This window comes from Taudactylus pleione, unplaced genomic scaffold (assembly GCF_031769625.1).
Source record: "Taudactylus pleione unplaced genomic scaffold, aTauple2 ptg000602l, whole genome shotgun sequence".
In the NCBI taxonomy this organism is placed as follows: domain Eukaryota; kingdom Metazoa; phylum Chordata; class Amphibia; order Anura; family Myobatrachidae; genus Taudactylus; species Taudactylus pleione.
Genome location: NW_028285004.1, coordinates 6663705 through 6683914, shown reverse-complemented (window position 1 = coordinate 6683914; position 20210 = coordinate 6663705). Strand labels below are relative to the sequence as shown.

General features: G+C 45.2%; 1 protein-coding gene across 1 annotated transcript in view; it reads right to left on the bottom strand.

Moving 5' to 3' along the window:
• Positions 1–20210, bottom strand: part of HMCN1 (hemicentin 1) — a 563772-nt gene that overhangs the window by 115316 nt on the left and 428246 nt on the right. Inside the window, exons 93-94 of the mRNA XM_088453882.1 lie at positions 9465–9635; positions 3284–3454 (exon numbers count right to left, since the gene is read on the bottom strand). Of these exons, the coding sequence (XP_088310008.1) occupies positions 3284–3454; positions 9465–9635 (342 nt within the window). The remainder of the gene's footprint in view (positions 1–3283; positions 3455–9464; positions 9636–20210) is intronic.

The following is a 20210-nucleotide window of genomic DNA, read 5'->3' as shown; positions in this document are numbered from 1 at the left end:
TGCCCCCAGTAGTGCTCTCCCCCTTTTAGTGCCCCCAGTAGTGCTCTCCCCCTTGTAGTGCCCCCAGTAGTGCTCTCCCCCTTGTAGTGCCACACGTAATAGAAAAAAAAAACCACTTACCTGAATCCCTGCTTCCACCGCCGCCATCCGTTCCTCCGTTCGTCCTCCCGGGCTGGGTCGCTCTGCATTATGGGAGAGACATCATGATGTCTCTCCCATTACCCACTGCAGGAGCCGGAAGATGGAGCAGCTCCTGCAGTGGGCGCAGTGGCAGTCAGTGAGAGTCTGACAAACTCTCATTGGCTGCCACTCAAAACAAACACACAGCTGCCAGCGCCGGCAGCTGTGTGTTTGTCAGTCACTGTGCAGCGCTTACCGAACTCTGTCCGGTCAGCGCTTCACGTGCGGTGCAGCCTGTGTCACAGAGACACAGACTGCCCACGCCCAGCGACCCGCATGGCGGTGCGGCCGGGGGGGCACATGGCACCCTGCCCCCCGGCCCAGCCCGCCACTGACCACCCCTTTATAAATATATAGTCTATAGTCCTGTCTATATATACCTCATTAATGCACTTTATATGTGATTGGGGACCCCGTACTGACCGGATAGTGTCTAAAACGCAATGAGAACTGTATTAGGTCTAGTAAACGTGAAATACATGTCATTGTAAAAAAATTCAAATAAGTTTTGTACCATTGGAATGACTTAATTGTAGGTTAGTGAATGAATGCAGAGCTACAATGTCATTCCAATCACTGGCAGGAACTGTGGGCCTGATTCAGACCCGGACGGTATCTGCAGTCCGTTCGCAATTGCCGATGGTTGCTAATCTGTGCATGCGTATGCATCGCAGTGCGCATGCGCGAACTACAATGTGCGATCACAGATCCCTCATTCTCCCAGCAAAACCAGCCCAGCAGAGTGAGTGACAGGAGAGGCCGTTTGTGGGTGGTGACAGGGGCAGTCCAGTAAAAACGGGGGGTTGGAGATGCGAATGCAGCTGCGCCGGAGTGTTTCAACACCGTTTTAGAGGCGTGCATAATTAACAGGCAGCATCATAGTACCAGTCACCAGCCATTTTTTCCCTCAGTTTTCCTTGCAATGCTTGCGGTAAAAAAAAAAACTACCACAACCACTGCGTCACATCCGATAGTGGTCGATGTACCAATGTTTTCATAAACTTCCAGGAGATGACGTGGGGCAGTGGTCGTCTCTGAATACGCTAAGGGGAGTCTGCATACACAAAGTGAACGCTCGTACAGGTACGATGGGCGTGCTTATGCCTTGGTGAGCGATCGCTCCCCGCAACGTCACTTTCAAATATTTGCATACACATCATGCGAGCGTACGCTCAGAGCGAACGGGTCTGAATCAGGCCCTGTGTTCATTATGCTAAAGCCTACAGCCAACAAGAGGATTGGACATGGGTGTGTCTTTACTGCTCACTTTGATTGGCAGGATGCTGAATCTTTGTGTAGTTTCTTTAGAAGCCAACCAAGCACTCTGTGGTCCTGCTCCACCAGGTGATAGAGTAACAATGTATCATTTGAGTGCACAGTCTGGAACCTGACCCCTAGAAGAGGGGGAGAGCTCCCTGGGACTGGAGCCCACCAAGGTTTTCCCCTGTACCCCTGTGGCCCAGTCTGGCCCTGGGTGCAAGTGCTGATATTAATGATGATGGTGGCGGTAGTTGGTGTACAATCAGTAAGTGGCCCAGTTTTCCGCCTTCAGACACAGCATCCCCCGCATTCGCTGAACAGAATTTTACATTAGCATAAGTTAGTAAATCTGGCTTGTGTGGCTGACCGCAAGTACAGACACTTTGCATACGACTCAGAATTAGCCCCTGATAGTGTATAAAGATTATAGAAATAAACTGTACACACACCCTATTTTTCACTACAGCTTGTGTGAATTCACTATGCACCTGGTCAGCTAATGAGCACATGCCAATGCGGTTTTACAGAGTCATGTGATTTAGGCTCATTGGAGAGTGATGTGTTTCCCCAGACGGGGACCATGCAGTCCTGCCAATATATACAAATGCGTAGGTTGGGAGGCATATCTTTTGCACCTGCTATAGGGGGCTGCACCTTAGTGCTGATCATCATGCATCTCAGGTGTATCTTATATGTTGCTTTTTTTCTGGAACATTTCTTTGGAGTAACTTATTCCCATCTTGTTTCAACTCTGTATTTTCCTCAAAATATATTGCACAGGGAGATGCCATGTGAATCTTTATTTGCTTCAGATCTGTGTACAGTCAGAATGCGTTTGATTACACAGAGAGACATATGGCTATGTGAGTGAGCCCATACATAGCACCTTAGCAGGATATATTTTCATCTTAAACTATGCTGTGTCAGCACTAAGAGACTTTGTTACTGCTTTTAAGTTCTATAAACTTAGCTTTAACACTTTGCATATTAACACATATGACACATGCCCCATTGTACAAAGGCCCTGATTCAGACCCACTCGCGAGCGGCTGTCCGCTTGCAAGTGGGTCGATGGTCTGCACTGCGCATACGCACGACGGAGGGAGCTCCGTCGTGCGCATGCGCGAGACGCGTCGAACGAAGGACTTTCCTTCGCTCGTAGTGTCTGATCAAAGGGGGCGTGCTGTCGATGTTGATTGACAGCACGCCCCCTTTGGTGGGCGTGCCGGGGGCGTGCCTGCCAGACGGAGGCGTTCCCAAGGGAACGCCTACCGTCAGAAGCCGGCCCCACTGACATCACTAGTGATGTCAGTGGGAGTGATTTTGGCTCTGATAGAGCCAAAATCACTCCTGGCCTTGCGGTTGAAAAACTCAACCGCAGGCTTCTGCTCGCAGTGGCGATGGTCAAGACCATCGCGACCATCATCCTGCACGCGTATATGCTGTGGGTGGTGACCCACAGCTATATGAGCGTCCAGGAGGACGCTCCATTTTAATGGAGGTGGGCCCTGATTCAGAGCGAGCGCTCTGGTCAGAGCGTCCGGCTCTGAATCAGGGCCAAAGAGTTGCCAGGCAATGTTTTCTCAGTTTTGAATGCAGGTAGATTTAATACATTTTGTAGTAGACAATATATTGTATCCAGACACAACAGAAAGCTCTGTAGAGTTCTGTCAAATGTAATAATAATAATAATCATAATAATAATAATAATAATAATAATAATAATAATAATACTACTAATAATAATAATGTGCAGCCCCGTGAACTACAGAATTCCAGTGTCATAAAGAGGCAAAAGAGAGAGAGAAAGAGAGAGAGAGAGTCACTTAGTAACTGAACCCACCTTGGCACATGTGAACATTACATCTCAGTAGATGGGTGGACTCTCCTTGGCAGGTCCGACCATTGTTAGACTGTACAGGATGTTTACACAAACGTGTCCGAATCTGCTGTCCACCTCCGCAAGAACTAGAGCATTTACTCCAAGCTTCCCATGGACCCCAGTTTCCATTAGCTGCAATACAATAATAAAGCTGATTGTGCTGTACATCGAAATGTAAATTATACATATGTTTCTCTTAATAAAGTCATCAAATAAAGTTAAGTATCCTCAAGGCACATAACTAAATGATAACTTTATTAGGGGCATATATAAAGAAAAAAGATGATTGAGTATAAGTGCTCCCCTAAAGAATTAGGACCTCATTCAGACCCGGTCGCAAGCGCTGTGCGCTCGCAACCAGGTCGATGTTTTGGTCCTGTGCACGCGTAAGCCCCGGAGTGAGAGAGAAACTCTCTCGCTCCAGAGCTCACTACAAAAGAGCCGGCTGTCGATGTTGATCCACAGCTCAGCCCGTTTCGTAGGCGGGGCGCGGGGGGGGTGGTTTCACAAACGGAGGCGTTTCTTAAGGAACGGCTGCCATTTTGTGGGCGGCTGCACTGATATCAGCAGTAATGTCAGTGGGGAGCTTCCTGCTCGATCAGAGCAGGAAGCTTCCTGGGGCTTGCAGTTGCTGAGACCCAACCTTAGGGTCTCGTCGCAAGCCCTGATCGTCGCGATGTTCTTGACCATCGCGACCATCAATCTGGTCGGTTGCTAAGCTGTGGGTGGTAACCCACAGCTTAGCTAGCGACCAGGAGACCGCACTAGAAAAAGCAAGCGGCCACCCTCATTCAGAGCGAGCCACCTCTGAATGAGGGCCTTAATGTTAAAGAGATGGTGCTGCCAAAAAAATGAAGAATGTGCAATTACTTCAAACAAATGTATAAAAGGAAATAACTGGCTACGCTTCTCAATAACAGAATAAATAGTTTCTAATACATATAAGTTGTCACAAATTAATAAAAATTTATAAATTAATAAACTTTTATTAATTTGTGACAACTTATATGTATTAAAAACTTTTTATTCTGTCTCTAAGCAAAAGTGACTGATTCCAATAGTCTTCAACTGAGCTACAAGTCTTCCTTTATCTAAGGAATTGAGTATATGGTACACTGTTTATCCACAATGGATGATGACAACTTTTGGAGGGGATGAAGCTGTTTGCATCAACTTCTTTGAAAAATGTACACGTTTTTATCACTTCGTTAAGTTTACCCTCAAAGACCAAATCCAGATAATCAATCCGCACACAGTCAAACTTATGTGTGAATCTAAGATTGAAATCGTTGTTATAGATATAAACAATAAATTCCTCAATAGAATGGAAGGGTTTGTAGCGGCCACCCCCCTGCAATTTATCACGACCAGCAGCCGTCCCAAGGGTCCTCCAGTTCCCTATTCCAAGGAATAAAACAGTAGAAAAAATAGAAACGGCGCATGTAGGTCTAACCGGACCCAGAAGACACACTGATAATAAAAGATAAATTGTTTATTATAACATACAAGTGTAGATAATAAATGGTAGATATTGGAGATAGATTGAAAGGTCAATGACCACAATAAATTACTGCAGAAATTTGTACATAAAAAAGGAAAAAAACCTCACATGTATTATTGGAGATTAGAGCACCAGCTGTGTACTCCAATCACATGTGTTGTACTAAAGTGCTGTTAATAAATACACCTCTATAATATAGAATAAAATCCTCTTCAGGAATAGATGAATAAATGGCCTATTACTGGCATAAAATGATAGTTCCATTATTGTGAATCCATATTGACACAAATTTTGTATCCAATCATTGGCTGTGAATGCAAAAATGTAACAGATAATAGAGCCAATGTTACCAAAAATGTGTTCCTCGCTGAGGTAAAAAGAAGGGTGAGTATTAATGCATATAAATCCTCCTCTAGCCCACCTAGGATTAAGGCTGGGGGATATGATGTGGATATGTCTCTCACCTAGTGTTCTTAGACACTTGCTGCTGTGCACTGGATCTGTGCCATGGAAAGTAAAGCAGTGATGCCGTCAATGTACGGTGTGGAGGTAATATGTCCCGTGTCAGCGCTGGTTCAATAGGCGCTAGCTGATATATAGCTGCAACTGTTCACCGGAGGATCCTAGGCCGTGATGGAAGGCTAAGGCTCTACGGAGGCACTCACAGGAGTATATCAACTCCGGAGCATAGCGTTGTCTGCGACTCCAGCAGGAGGGATGGAGCTCTAACGGCTGGATCGGAAAGACGGCTCTGCTACAATTACACAGGTGCTTCAGCAAGGCAGGAATGCAGGTTAGTAGCAGGGACACCCTTAACGCGTTTCTTTCTCTATTGAGAATTTCTTCAGAAGGATCTTCTTCTGAAGAAATTCTCAATAGAGAAAGAAACGCGTTAAGGGTGTCCCTGCTACTAACCTGCATTCCTGCCTTGCTGAAGCACCTGTGTAATTGTAGCAGAGCCGTCTTTCCGATCCAGCCGTTAGAGCTCCATCCCTCCTGCTGGAGTCGCAGACAACGCTATGCTCCGGAGTTGATATACTCCTGTGAGTGCCTCCGTAGAGCCTTAGCCTTCCATCACGGCCTAGGATCCTCCGGTGAACAGTCGCAGCTATATATCAGCTAGCGCCTATTGAACCAGCGCTGACACGGGACATATTACCTCCACACCGTACATTGACGGCATCACTGCTTTACTTTCCATGGCACAGATCCAGTGCACAGCAGCAAGTGTCTAAGAACACTAGGTGAGAGACATATCCACATCATATCACCCAGCCTTAATCCTAGGTGGGCTAGAGGAGGATTTATATGCATTAATACTCACCCTTCTTTTTACCTCAGCGAGGAACACATTTTTGGTAACATTGGCTCTATTATCTGTTACATTTTTGCATTCACAGCCAATGATTGGATACAAAATTTGTGTCAATATGGATTCACAATAACGGAACTATCATTTTATGCCAGTAATAGGCCATTTATTCATCTATTCCTGAAGAGGATTTTATTCTATATTATAGATGTGTATTTATTAACAGCACTTTAGTACAACACATGTGATTGGAGTACACAGCTGGTGCTCTAATCTCCAATAATACATGTGAGGTTTTTTTCCTTTTTTATGTACAAATTTCTGCAGTAATTTATTGTGGTCATTGACCTTTCAATCTATCTCCAATATCTACCATTTATTATCTACACTTGTATGTTATAATAAACAATTTATCTTTTATTATCAGTGTGTCTTCTGGGTCCGGTTAGACCTACATGCGCCGTTTCTATTTTTTCTACTAATAAATTCCTCAATACTAGTAATATCACCTCTCCAAATAAAAATTAAGTCATCCATATATATCATCTATAGAACTTAATATTCTTGATTTCAAACTCAGTATTATAAATGAACATTTCCTCCCCCAGTATTTAATCCCCCAGTATCCAGCATTGACATTTTTGTTTGGACTTTCCTAAACTAGTTCCAGCATTGAATTGAAAAGCTGAGGTTCTTCAGTTGAAGACTATATGAGAATTTCTTGCGCCCCCCCAAGTGTTTTTGGTAAATATATATATATATATATATATATATATATATACGCAAATAAATAAATAACAAAAAAAATAGACATGTCCAACTATACATAGTGGTCAGGCACTGGCAGATCAATATAAAATTAGTGAGGTCACTGTAGCTCAGGCTGTTTCAATCATTATTAAAGAGAGGTAAGGATATCAGACACTCTGATCATCAATGGCAAAAATTACTTTTTATATGCACAAGTCTCATCACAGATTCACTGGGTTGTTGATAACCAATTTAAATTTCTTATGAGATGGTATAGGTATAGGTGTGTTTTCTGTAAATGTTCCCTGGCTTACCTAACTAGTGTTGGCAATACAATGAGCACCCATGCCCATTGACAGACGTGTCTTTTTATATCTTAGCTGCTTGTGCAGCAAATCAAAAGCTGTAATCCCAGTTTACTGGAAGGCCCCTCATCCACCTCCGATCTCAGTGAGGTTTAAAAATAGATATGTACATGGAATGGGAGGACCTATCCCTTTCCAACCAGGAGAGATTTCAGAAGTTTGTTGCTACATGGTTCGCCTGGTCAGAATACTTCTGAGTATAAGGCTTGTCTGTAAAAGTTGGATGGTTTGCTTTAGATCTTTAGAAATTTCTCCATATGTGTGATACATTACTTGTGACTAGCGTTTACCACCCTATTACACCTTTCTCACTCTGATCATATTCGTTGGCCCCCCCACTCCCCCCCCACCTACTGTACTTGGTGTTCTTCCCACAAATCTCCCCTTGTTTGTGTATTTGTCTCCATCCTTGTCTTGTTGAATAAAACACCCACAAGATGATTGTATTTGTTGATTTGCATACCATTTTCAGGCCCGGCGACAGGGGGGGGGGGGGGGGGGGGCAGGGGTACAACTGTACCGGGCCCCGAGGTCCTAGGGGGCCTCAGAGTGTAACTGCTTCCTGTGCTGCTGCAGCAGTGATCAGCAAGGTGCAGGCATTGTCGAAGCCCCTGCTGATCACTGCAGCAGCAACACAGGTAGTGGTCCGGGGTTCGTCCAGCGGAGAGCAGCAGGGCAGTAACTTGTAGTCACTAAATATACTGCCCGTCCACAATCAGATCAGATCGGCAGGGCAGAGGCAGCGGCCACCAATCACAAGCTCCGCTGCTGTCACAGTGTGCATAGTGTCTGTACACTGTTTTGGATCTAGATTACTGATTGGTGGATGACGCTGACCATCCACCAATCACTGTTATGGGAGTATCTAAGCACTGATTGGTGGATGACTGCAGCTATCCACAAATCGGAACAAAAAAATACATATGCACTAGGAGAGGAAGAGCCTTAGGGGACAGCACAGCAAGAGGAGATGGCCACCCCCATAGATCTGTGGTCTGAATTTAAATGGATCCTTAATGCGGTTGGGGAAGGAGGGGACGAGGTATGGGGCATCACTGTTATAGTTGTATAAGGAGGGGGAGCAATTATGGGACATTTTTTTGAGGAGGGGGCAATTATCAGACATGATTGATGGAGGAGGGGGGCAGATATGGGACATAATTAGATTTGTTGGAGGGAGGCAGTTATGGGACATACTTGTGTTTCGGGAGGGGGTAATTGTGGGAAATTATAATTGTGGAAGGAAAAGGGGCAGTTATGGAACATACTTATAGTTGTGGTGGGGGGACAGTTATGAAATTTAATTGTGTGAGCAGGGAGCAGTTATGGGTCATTATTATGTGAGGAGGGGGGCAGTTATGGGTCATTATTATTGTGTGAAGACTTTCCTGTACCTGCCAGGGACTGGGGATGGGGGGCCCCTAATAAAAATGGTTGTACCTGGCCCCATGATTGCTGTTGCTGGCCCTGACCATTTGAGCTTCTTTGTGACTACCAATAAACATTGATTACACAAAAAAGAAGCAAGTGGATTACTTCCTCAGTTGCTTATGCGTGGCCAGGTTTGTATTTAGCTATCCTGCTGCCTGAGGTGGCCTGGCGCCACACTCATATCTTACACAAATCTGCTCAAATATTTTAATAGTGTCAGATACACTGTAAAATACATCATTTTATTTGATCCTTATCTGTCCCAAAAGGGCACAGCGAATAAATGTACTGGAAATTAGCATTTAAATACTATTTATCTGGGTTTGATTGACCCTCACACCTGTTGCTATATATACTGTATATATATATATATATATATATATATATATATATATATATATTGTAGCTACCTCACTCTGCTATATGAAAAAACTCTGTGTGGAGGTGTTTTGTGCTAAGAAAGGCTATCCATTGTCTCATTTTAATAATGCTGGAGAAAGTTTTCTGGCACTATGGAAGTCAATTATACTCCAGAGCTTACAGATCTTTCAATGGCACTTGTGTTTTCTTTCAAAATGTGTGTATAGAACAGCAATATAAATCATTACAACATAAACACAAAATAGATGCTATTTACATATATACATACTGTATATACTTTTAGGTCAGATAAAATGTGTGATACCAGAGTCAACGTCTCTCTTTTAAAACAGCTGCTAAGACAACACAATTACATTCAAACTGTATATCTCTCGAGGAACATGAACAGGATATAATACTTACCAGGACACCTGTCTGTGTTACATTTGTGTGTATCTGTATCAGTGCCAGCACAGCCTCTGCCACTGTTGGAAGGAGCAGGGTTGTCACATGTCCGATATCTCCTCATCTGCCCCCCATTACATGTACGGCTGCAGGTTCCCCATGAACTCCAAGCACCCCAGTTTCCATTAACTGTAATAAAAAAGATGTGATGAGTGTATGGTTCAAAGACTCCAGTGCTGTGTTACACCTTGTAAGAAACTGGTAGACAGAGTGTCAAAAAAAGAATCTTTCTGTATTAAAGTAAAATATGTTTACATAGCTTCTTATGCTCTATGTATGTGGCATTATAGTATTTCTCAGCCTGGAGTGGGAAGGGGGTATTTATCAAAGCTTGGACAGACATACTATTGGGAGAGATAATGTACTAACCAATCAGCTTCTAACTGTAATTTTACAGCCTGTGTTTGAGAAAATAACAGGAGCTGATTGGTTGGTAAAATCTCACTCTCAATTCTGCCTCTCTCCAAGCTTTGATACATATCCCCCTAGGAGAGAGCAGAGAAAAAGCGTGAACCTTGCATGTGAATGTCCTGAAAACAAAGCTATAGTATGTAGTGTTCTATGATCACTCCTAGGTGTCTTCTTCTCTCTGGCAGAAATCATATCATAGATTTAGCATTTTTATAAAAATGCTGCTACAAAGACCATTCTCTGATGCATCTGAATGTGCAAGGACTGAGCCACCTACTGTCAGCGTCCATAGACATTGAAATATCGATCCATCAATCTATCATAGCAAATCTCTGAAATTCTAACAAACAACTGACTGTCCCCTTCAGAGTAAAATCTCCTAAAATATTAGAATTACAAATAGAAGTTAAATAGACATATGCAGTATTTTCATGCAATTGTACCCTTGAAAAACATCTATTATATAAAGGTCTAAAAATTCTCAACATTTGCACATTAGAGATGAGGGAACGTTTCACCAGAGCTATTAGTGCTACTAGACAGACAAAGGGCCTGATGGAAGGTATAGGGAGAGAAATAGGGGGGAATAGACATGAAGAATGGGGGAGACAGGAGGATTAAGGGGAAGAATAGGGTAAGACTGGAAAAATAAGGGGAGACGTGATGAACAGGGGAAGACAGGAGGAATAGGGGGAGAAGTAGGGGGATACATGAAGCATAAGAGGAAGTATAGGGGGTTACAGGAGAAATAGGGGGAAGAATAGGGGAAGACGGAAGGAATAAGGGGAGACGTGAGAAAGGGGGAGTCAGGAGGCATAAGAGGAAGTATAGGGGGTTACAGGAGGAATAGGGGGAAGAACAGGGGAAGACGTGAGGAATAAGAAGAGACAGGAGAAGTTGGTAAAGAAAGGGGGAGTCGGGAGGCATAAGAGGAAGTATAGGGGGTTACAGGAGGAATAGGGGGAAGAATAGGGGAAGACGGAAGGAATAAGGGGAGACGTGAGAAAGGGGGAGTCAGGAGGCATAAGTGGAAGTATAGGGGGTTACAGGAGGAATAGGGGGAAGAATAAGGGAAGACGGAAGGAATAAGGGGAGACGTGAGGAATAAGGGGAGACAGGAGAAATTGGGAGAAAAAGGGGGAGACAGGTGGCATAAGAGGAAGTATAGGGGGTTACAGGAGGAATAGGGGGAAGAACAGGGGAAGACGTGAGGAATAAGAAGAGACAGGAGAAGTTGGTAAAGAAAGGGGAGTCAGGAGGCATAAGAGGAAGTATAGGGGGTTACAGGAGGAATAGGGGGAAGAATAGGGGAAGACGGAAGTAATAAGGGGAGACGTGAGAAAGGGGGAGTCAGGAGGTATAAGAGGAAGTATAGGGGGTTACAGGAGGAATAGGGGGAAGAATAAGGGAAGATGGAAGGAAGAAGGGGAGACGTGAGGAATAAGGGGAGACAGGAGAAATTGGGAGAAAAAGGGGGAGACAGGAGGCATAAGAGGAAGTATAGGGGGTTACAGGAGGAATAGGGGGAAGAATAAGGGAAGACGGAAGGAATAAGGGGAGACGTGAGGAATAAGGGGAGACAGGAGAAATTGGGAGAAAAAGGGGGAGACAGGAGGCATAAGAGGAAGTATAGGGGGTTACAGGAGGAATAGGGGGAAGAATAAGGGAAGACGGAAGGAATAAGGGGAGACATGAGGAATAAGGGGAGACAGGAGGAATAAGAGGAGACAGGAGAAATTGGGAGAGAAAGGGGGAGACAGGAGGCATAAGAGGAAGTTTAGGGGGTTACAGGAGGAATAGGGGGAATAATAGAGGAAGATGGGAGGAATAAGGGGAGACGTGAGGAATAAGGGGAGACAGGAGAAATTGGGAGAGAAAGGGGGAGTCGGGAGGCATAAGAGGAAGTATAGGGGGTTACAGGAGGAATAGGGGGAAGAATAGGGGAAGACGGAAGGAATAAGGGGAGACGTGAGAAAGGGGGAGTCAGGAGGCATAAGTGGAAGTATAGGGGGTTACAGGAGGAATAGGGGGAAGAATAAGGGAAGACGGAAGGAATAAGGGGAGACGTGAGGAATAAGGGGAGACAGGAGAAATTGGGAGAAAAAGGGGGAGACAGGTGGCATAAGAGGAAGTATAGGGGGTTACAGGAGGAATAGGGGGAAGAACAGGGGAAGACGTGAGGAATAAGAAGAGACAGGAGAAGTTGGTAAAGAAAGGGGAGTCAGGAGGCATAAGAGGAAGTATAGGGGGTTACAGGAGGAATAGGGGGAAGAATAGGGGAAGACGGAAGTAATAAGGGGAGACGTGAGAAAGGGGGAGTCAGGAGGTATAAGAGGAAGTATAGGGGGTTACAGGAGGAATAGGGGGAAGAATAAGGGAAGATGGAAGGAAGAAGGGGAGACGTGAGGAATAAGGGGAGACAGGAGAAATTGGGAGAAAAAGGGGGAGACAGGAGGCATAAGAGGAAGTATAGGGGGTTACAGGAGGAATAGGGGGAAGAATAAGGGAAGACGGAAGGAATAAGGGGAGACGTGAGGAATAAGGGGAGACAGGAGAAATTGGGAGAAAAAGGGGGAGACAGGAGGCATAAGAGGAAGTATAGGGGGTTACAGGAGGAATAGGGGGAAGAATAAGGGAAGACGGAAGGAATAAGGGGAGACATGAGGAATAAGGGGAGACAGGAGGAATAAGAGGAGACAGGAGAAATTGGGAGAGAAAGGGGGAGACAGGAGGCATAAGAGGAAGTTTAGGGGGTTACAGGAGGAATAGGGGGAATAATAGAGGAAGATGGGAGGAATAAGGGGAGACGTGAGGAATAAGGGGAGACAGGAGAAATTGGGAGAGAAAGGGGGAGACAGGAGGCATAAGAGGAAGTATAGGGGGTTACAGGAGGAATAGGGGGAATAATAGAGGAAGATGGGAGGAATAAGGGGAGACGTGAGGAATAAGGGGAGACGGAAGAAAGGACTAGACAGGAGGCATAAGAGGAAGTATAGGAGGAGACAGGAGGAATAGGGGAACGATAGGGGGAGACAGAAGGAATAGGGGAACGATAGGGGGAGACAGAAGGAATAGGGGAACGAACAGGGGGAGATGGAGGAATAGTTGGAGAGAGATGGGAAGGGAAATAATCCTGCACAATAGCTAGTAACCCGACAAAAGATAGCTCCAAAATATTAGTTATTGGTATAATAACTTTATCAATAAAATTTTGTCTGACACTATTGCCAACCAGGTAGTGTGTCTGGTTCCTATAAAACACCCAGGGCTACATTAACCTTCAACTGTCAAAAGCTATCTCCGACACAGTTTACTGCAGCATTTTATAACGATTGTGTTTGCTTAAAATGTCAATAGTAAACATCACTAAAAAAATGATGTTGCATATATCTATATACATATAACATGTGTACAAGCCAATGCAGCATTGATGTGCACACATTCAATTATGAATATGTTTACCTGATCTTTGAGAATATTGGTATAAAATAAACTGTACAACAAGTTAGACAAACTAAGGGGTAAATTTACTAAGAATTGAGTCTGATCGAGATGACAATCTCTGATGAGTTTAGGCATGTTTTTTATCTCGCAAATTTACTAAAGGCAAACTCTGGTGAGTTTGGGAGAGAGTTCTCCTCACTCGGGTGAGATCACAAACTCGAATCTTATCACCATCAGGCAAACTCGGAAGCACTTTTCACCTAAAATATACAGCTCGCAAATTTACCAAGAATAGAGATGACAATTTTGGGTGAAATGACAGCAAACTCTCTAAAAAATTTAAGATTTTAACACTCACCTCCGGAGCTGCGAGTTTGCCAGAAACATACACAGATCAGTGTGATGTTTCTGCCTGTAAATATTAAAAATAGGGTTAAGTTTTAAAAAAAAAATGATGTAGGGTCCCCCCCTCCAAAAGCATAACCAGCCCCGGACTTGTCAGCCAGTCCTGTTTCCTAAAATTAAGGAAACAAAATCAGCAGGCGCTAACTGTAGAGAGGATACTGATTGGCTCCGGCTCCTGACATTCCCACGTTGGCTGGTCAGTGAGTCAGGAGCCGGAGCCAATCAGCATCCGCTCTACAGTTAGGGGCCGCTGATTGGGCTTCAGACCAAGCCTGGGGTTCGGGAGAGGGGAGACCATTTTTTGGGGGGTCCCCACCTCCCCTGAGATCCCCGGCTTTGGGTGTTAATGCTTTGCCCACGGAGCCCTGGTGATAGGGTCTCCTGGTCGGTTTGGGTCCGGTGCTGGTTTTAAATATAGGCTGACCCCTACACATTTTTTCCCCCTATATTTAAAACCAGGACTGGCCCTGCAGCCAGGTGCTTGTTCCTATATTACGGTGGAACTCTACTCGTTTTGTCCCCCGTAAGTTTTGGAACCAGGACTGGCTAACCAGTCCAGGGCTGGTAATGCTTTTTTTTTGGGGGGGGGACCTACGTAATTTTTGTTTTTAAACATTTAACCCTTTTTTTACAGGTAAAACATACAAGCAGTCTTCACATATCTCACTGATATGTGCAGGCTGCATGCTCGGGAGAGTTTTGCGGTGAGAAAACACTGCAATCTCGGGTGAGTAATCTCATCTAAATTTGCTACTTGGGGAAGATATCTCGATCTGCTTACCCATCTGAAAACTCACTTTCACCTAAACTCAATTATTAGTAAATTTGTGAGATGAAAAACGGGCAAACCACCCAAGTTTTGGCGATGCAAAGAGAGTTTAAAAAAGAAAAAACTCGACCAAACTCGAATCTTAATAAATTTACCCCTAAGTCTCTGTAGTAACAAGAGAGTGCCATACTCATGAGCCCTGTAATATCCGACCTACCTGTAATCTTCATGAGCTTCTTGTTCCTTCTGTGGGTGGAGCTTCCCAGACTTACTGGCGGGGAGGAAAGGTATGGGGACAGATACTGGTGTCTGAATTCCTGCAGCAGTGCACACCAGTACTGTCTGTCACTATCTCATTGGACTGTTTTTGCAGTCGCAAACAGTGTCGCAGCAGATATTTGCTGCGATCCCCTGTATGTACATACATCCAGGGGATCCTTAGTGTTTGCGGGTACCCCCCAAAAAACGTTGCTTTCGCGTGATAATTAAAATTAATTGATTGCATGTTTCAGCCCCGTGTTATAATTAAACAACCAGTGAAGATATGCATGCAAGAGTTTGTTTCGCATTAATAGAGATGAGTGGTTTGGAAAACTGACAGAACAGAATGTAGGAGTACAAAGTCATAGCTCGATCTGCATTCCAAAATTGGACCTTGTAATGAAGCAAAATGGTATATTCAATAGCATAATCCAATCTGGAGGTGAGGCAGGTTAAACAGACTTTTCCATAATTCTCTGTGTTTGCGGTTTTTGATCACATATAAGGGCACTGTGAAGATGCTCATCTGCCATTTGACACTTGTGTGAGCTGTCGGTTAAACTTCAAGTTGATACTAGAGACTGAACCCCAGTGGCGTAATTAGGGTGTTTAGAGCCCAAAATGGAGATGAAAAAAGAAACACCCCTCCCCAAGGCACGTGCTGAAAATGTGGGCATGGCGACATGTCACAATTGGCATGGCCATTGGAAAATGGGGGCGTATCAACATGACACACCACCGTTTCTCATAACTCTGGGAACATTCCATATGCACCTTAATGCCCCCCGTAGTAGTGCCTCTTATACAGTGTCCCCTGTTGTAGTGCTCATTATGCAATACCCATATTAGTAGTGCCCCTCGTGCAATGCATGCGCCCACTGTAGCAGTGTCCCTTATGCAGTGTCCCCAGTAGTATTGCCCCTTATGCAATGCCTCCTGTAGTACTGCACATTATGCAGTGTCCCCAGCAGGGGCGTCTTTTTGAGAGGAGGGGGCCCATGTGCATTCCTCGGTCATGGGCCCCCTCCTCTCACCTCGGCGGTCGGCAGCCGACTAATGCAGCTGACCGGCCACCGCAGAATCAGTAGACTCTGGGCACTAGAGTGTGCCCAGAGTCTACTGCCATGTGCAGATCGTCAGGGAAATGTCGTGGCTGCCATTTTCCCAGCGATTACATCAAAGCGCATGTGGAAAACGCTGAAAAAATTGCTATTTTCTGGCTTTTTGAGCAACGCTGAGAGACCCGACGTGGGACATCGGAGAGGTACGTAAATAATATGGGTGTGTGGTGTGGTGGCCCCCTGCACCGCACACCCTGCACCCATTATAGATACACCCATGGTCCCCAGTAGTGCCAGGGGACTTATGCAATGCCCCCAGTAGTGCCCAATGTATAGTGCCCCTTAAACAGTGCCTGTTATGCAGTGCCCCCTGTATTGCTCAATATATAGTGCCCCTTATACAGTGCCCCCAGTAGTGGCCAATATATATTGCCCCTTAAAAAGGGCCCTTATGCAATGCCCAATATGCAGTGCCCTCAGTAGTAGCGCCTTTTACACATAAAACACATAGACACACACAGACAGACAAAATTATACTAACCTGAATCCCAGCTCCTGCGCCCGCCACTGTCCGCTCCTCCGGTCCCGCTTGACACTAAGGAAGAGATGTCATGACGTCTCTCCCTTCACCCAGTGCGGGACCCGGAAGGCGGAGCTCATAAGTGAGCTCCAGCCCGGCTCCGGCCCTGGGTGCAGCAGCTAATGAGACTCTGTCTGACTCTCACTGGCTGCTAAAAGAAACACACCACCGCCAGGTTGTACGAGTGTACTACCTGGTGCCTGTGTGTTTGTTACTGTATAGTACAGACCACACTACACACTAACCACAGACCTGGACGCCGGTGGCTCTCCCCGCGCCGCCAGTCCGACACCGTCCAGCGCACGTACCCTGCTCGAACACCCTTAGTTATGCCACTGTTGAACCCTTGGCTTTATTACAAAACAGTAGCTTTTTTAAGCCGCTGCTTCCCTGGCTTTACACTGACTGGAGGTGCCTTTTTACATTTTCACCTGCATCCAATTGGGAAGCAGCGAAATTCGTAAATAATGCCCTAAGAATGACCTACAGAGTGAAAGGCAGTTTAAGAAAGAGGTATACTGAGATTCTGCTAAATTATTCATCCTGCTGAAAAACAATCTTAAAAAATTAGAATTAACGTTTCCAACACTTAAAGTAGGATTCTTCAAAAGTTTGGGCTACTACACTAGTATTTGTCAGTAAACTTATCCACTCCCCCAAAAAATGTAAGTTTCCAACACTGTTAAAAAACACCAACATTTTTTATCTTGTATTGTGTGTAGAGTTATATCACAGTTATCACCTACGAGTCTGCAAAAGTTTGGGGTATTACGTTGGTACACAGGGCCTGATTCAGACCCGGTCGCAAGCGCTGAGCGCTCGTAACCGGGTCGGTGGTGGCCCAGAGCGCATGCGCACGACGGAGCCAGCTCCATTGTGCGCATGCGCGAGACCTGGATAGCGACGGGCAAGCCATCGCTCCGGGTCTTGCACCAAAGGGGGCGTGCTGTCGATGTTGAGTGACAGCACGCCCCCTTTGGTGGGCGGGCCGGGGGGGTGGCTGCCCAGACGGAGGCGTTCCCATGAGAATGGCTACCGTCTGGGGGCGGCCCCACTGACTTCACAAGTGATGTCAGTGGGAGAGCTTTCAGCTCTGTTTGAGCCGAAAGCTCTCTGGGGCTTGCAGCAACGAGACCCTACCACAAGGGTCTCGTTGCAAGCCCGATGTTCGCGATGGTCTTGACCATCACGACCATCTTCCTGGCTGCTCGCTATAGCTGTCGGTGGCCACCCACAGCTATGCGAGCGGCCAGGAGGCCGTTCTAAGAAAAAAAAAGACCGGCCCTGATTCAGAGCGAGCGCTCTGTCAGAGCGACCGGCTCTGAATCAGGGCCACTGTACTGTGTTTCAGTTTTGCAAATACCAAGGTATCAGTCCTCCCTTTCCCTATCTCAATGTGTGCAATAATAACATACTGTTTACCTGTTGTAATGTCATTGTAAAATCAGACTCAGCTGCGAGTTTGCCAGAAACATACACAGATAAGTGTGATTTGTGTATGTTTCTGCAGTGTACTTAATGTAAAGTGTTTTATTAAAAAAAAATATTTAGTGCCCCGCCCCCAAAAGACATAGCCAGCCACGGACTGGTCATCCAGTCCTGGTTCCAAAAATTACGGGAAACAAAACGAGCAGGGTTCCCCCGTAATTTATGAACCAGCACCTGGCTGCAGGGCCAGTGCTGGTTTTAATATAGGGGGGGAAATTGCGTAGGGGTCTCCCTATATTTAAGACCAGCACCGGACCCAAACCAACTGGGGTGTAATGCCACAGCCAGGAGACCGTATTATCGGGTCTCCATGGCCAAAGCATTCGCACCCCAAGTCAGTCAAGCCAAGCCAGGGATCTCAGGGGAGATGAGGACTCCCACAAGAAGGGGTTCCCCTTTCCCAAAACCCCAGGCTTGATCTGAATTCCCGGGCTCTTCCCCGCACCCCTGGGCTGTGGGTACAGGAGTAATGATGTGTAAAATAGTTATAAACTATTGTATTTTACAGTGGGACTACAAGTGCCAGCATGCCTGCACTTTTGCACTTGTGAAACTGCAAAAGTGCAAAAGTGCCAGCAGGAGGCCGGCACCCGTACCACCACTGTAAATAAATAGTTAAAAAACCAGAGTACACACACACCTTATACAGTAAAACTTTATTACATACACCTATGCCACTCACACATACTTACCTGTGCCAGCTGGTCTGTCCACTTCTCCCATGTAGATTCCACGGATGTACCTGGAAAAAAGATCCCATACTCACCTCCATCCTGGCGCAGCTCTCCGTAGCATCCATGTACTTGGCAAAATAAGAAAACGAGTTACGTGATCCATAATAACAGGTGCAAGTATATGTTGTGACATACAGTAATATTTGCACCTTGCGAAATGACAGAAGACCGTGATCATCTGTTAGTTCCGAAGGGCCACTAGCCAATCAGCAGCCGCTTTACATGCAGTGGCCGCTCATTGGCTGGGACCCACATGTAACCAGACAATGACCCACGTGTAACCAGCCAATGAGCAATTTTTTTCCTCCTATATTTAAAACCAGCACAGGTGCTGGCTCCTAAATTACGGGGGAACCTTACTCGTTTTGTTCCCCATAATTTTTGGAACCAGGACTGGCTGACCAGTCCGGGGCTGGTAATGCTTTTGGGGGGGGGGGACACCCTGCATAATTTTTTAAAAAGATTTAACCCTTCTTTAACAGGTTGACCACACAAGCAACCATCACATATCTCACTGATATGTGCAGGCTGCTTGCTCGGGAGAGTTTTGCAGAGAGAAAACACTACAATCTCGGGTGAGTAATCTCATGTAAACTTGCTACTTGGGGGGGAAAATCTCAATCTGCTTCACCACCGGAAAACTCACTTTCAGCTAAACTCACCTCTTTGTGAGTTTAAAAACGGGAAAATCGCCCGAGATTCGGCGATGCAAATCGAGTTTAAAAAAAAGAAAAAACTCGACCAGACTCGAATCTTAGTAAATTTACCTCCTACTAGTAATTTAACGTCTTTTAATAGTGGAAACAAAGTACATGTGGGAGGTAGAAAATGTAAGCAAGGCCATTCCAAATCACACAAATTTTGCTCAATGTCAAATAAAACATCAGCCAATCCAGTTGTGATGTCAGCCCAGGCATATCAAGCAGCTGACTGGTAATTGTATATAGCTTACCAATTGGCCGCTCGGATATCGGATTGGTCTGCTTAATGATCTGTCGTCTAAATGTGTACCCAGCAGAACTTGGTTTCCCTTTCATAGATGATAATCTGCCCCTTTATCACCCAGGGGAACCTTCTTGGGAATTATGTATTGCATTACAGGAGTTAGATTCCATTTCATCCAATGATTTAGGACTACTTAATACTGTTACTACTGTTTCTAAGGAGGCGAATGATGAGGATGTTGCATGAGGATTTTAACTATGCTGCTTGTATTTGTTACTGGACTGCTTATTGCACATGAGTTCACTTTTTGGAGTGAACTGCTTGCATGATCATGCTGCAAATGACGTATTAGTGAGGAGCTGCCTAGATGGTTAACAATCCTACCTTGACTTATTTTGATGTCACAAAGGCTACAGATGGATTGTCAAATGTTGTCTGGGTTGGGGTAGAAATAGTTCCACACCTGAGAGGTGATTTTTTTGGCCAGGCATAACAATATTGTGCTTATCATGGGCATGAGGTGGGAACACTGATGGCTGCCTAACTTGGGGACTATCATCATCTTTTTCATGTACAACACAGTCATCCTCATCATTGTCCATGGGT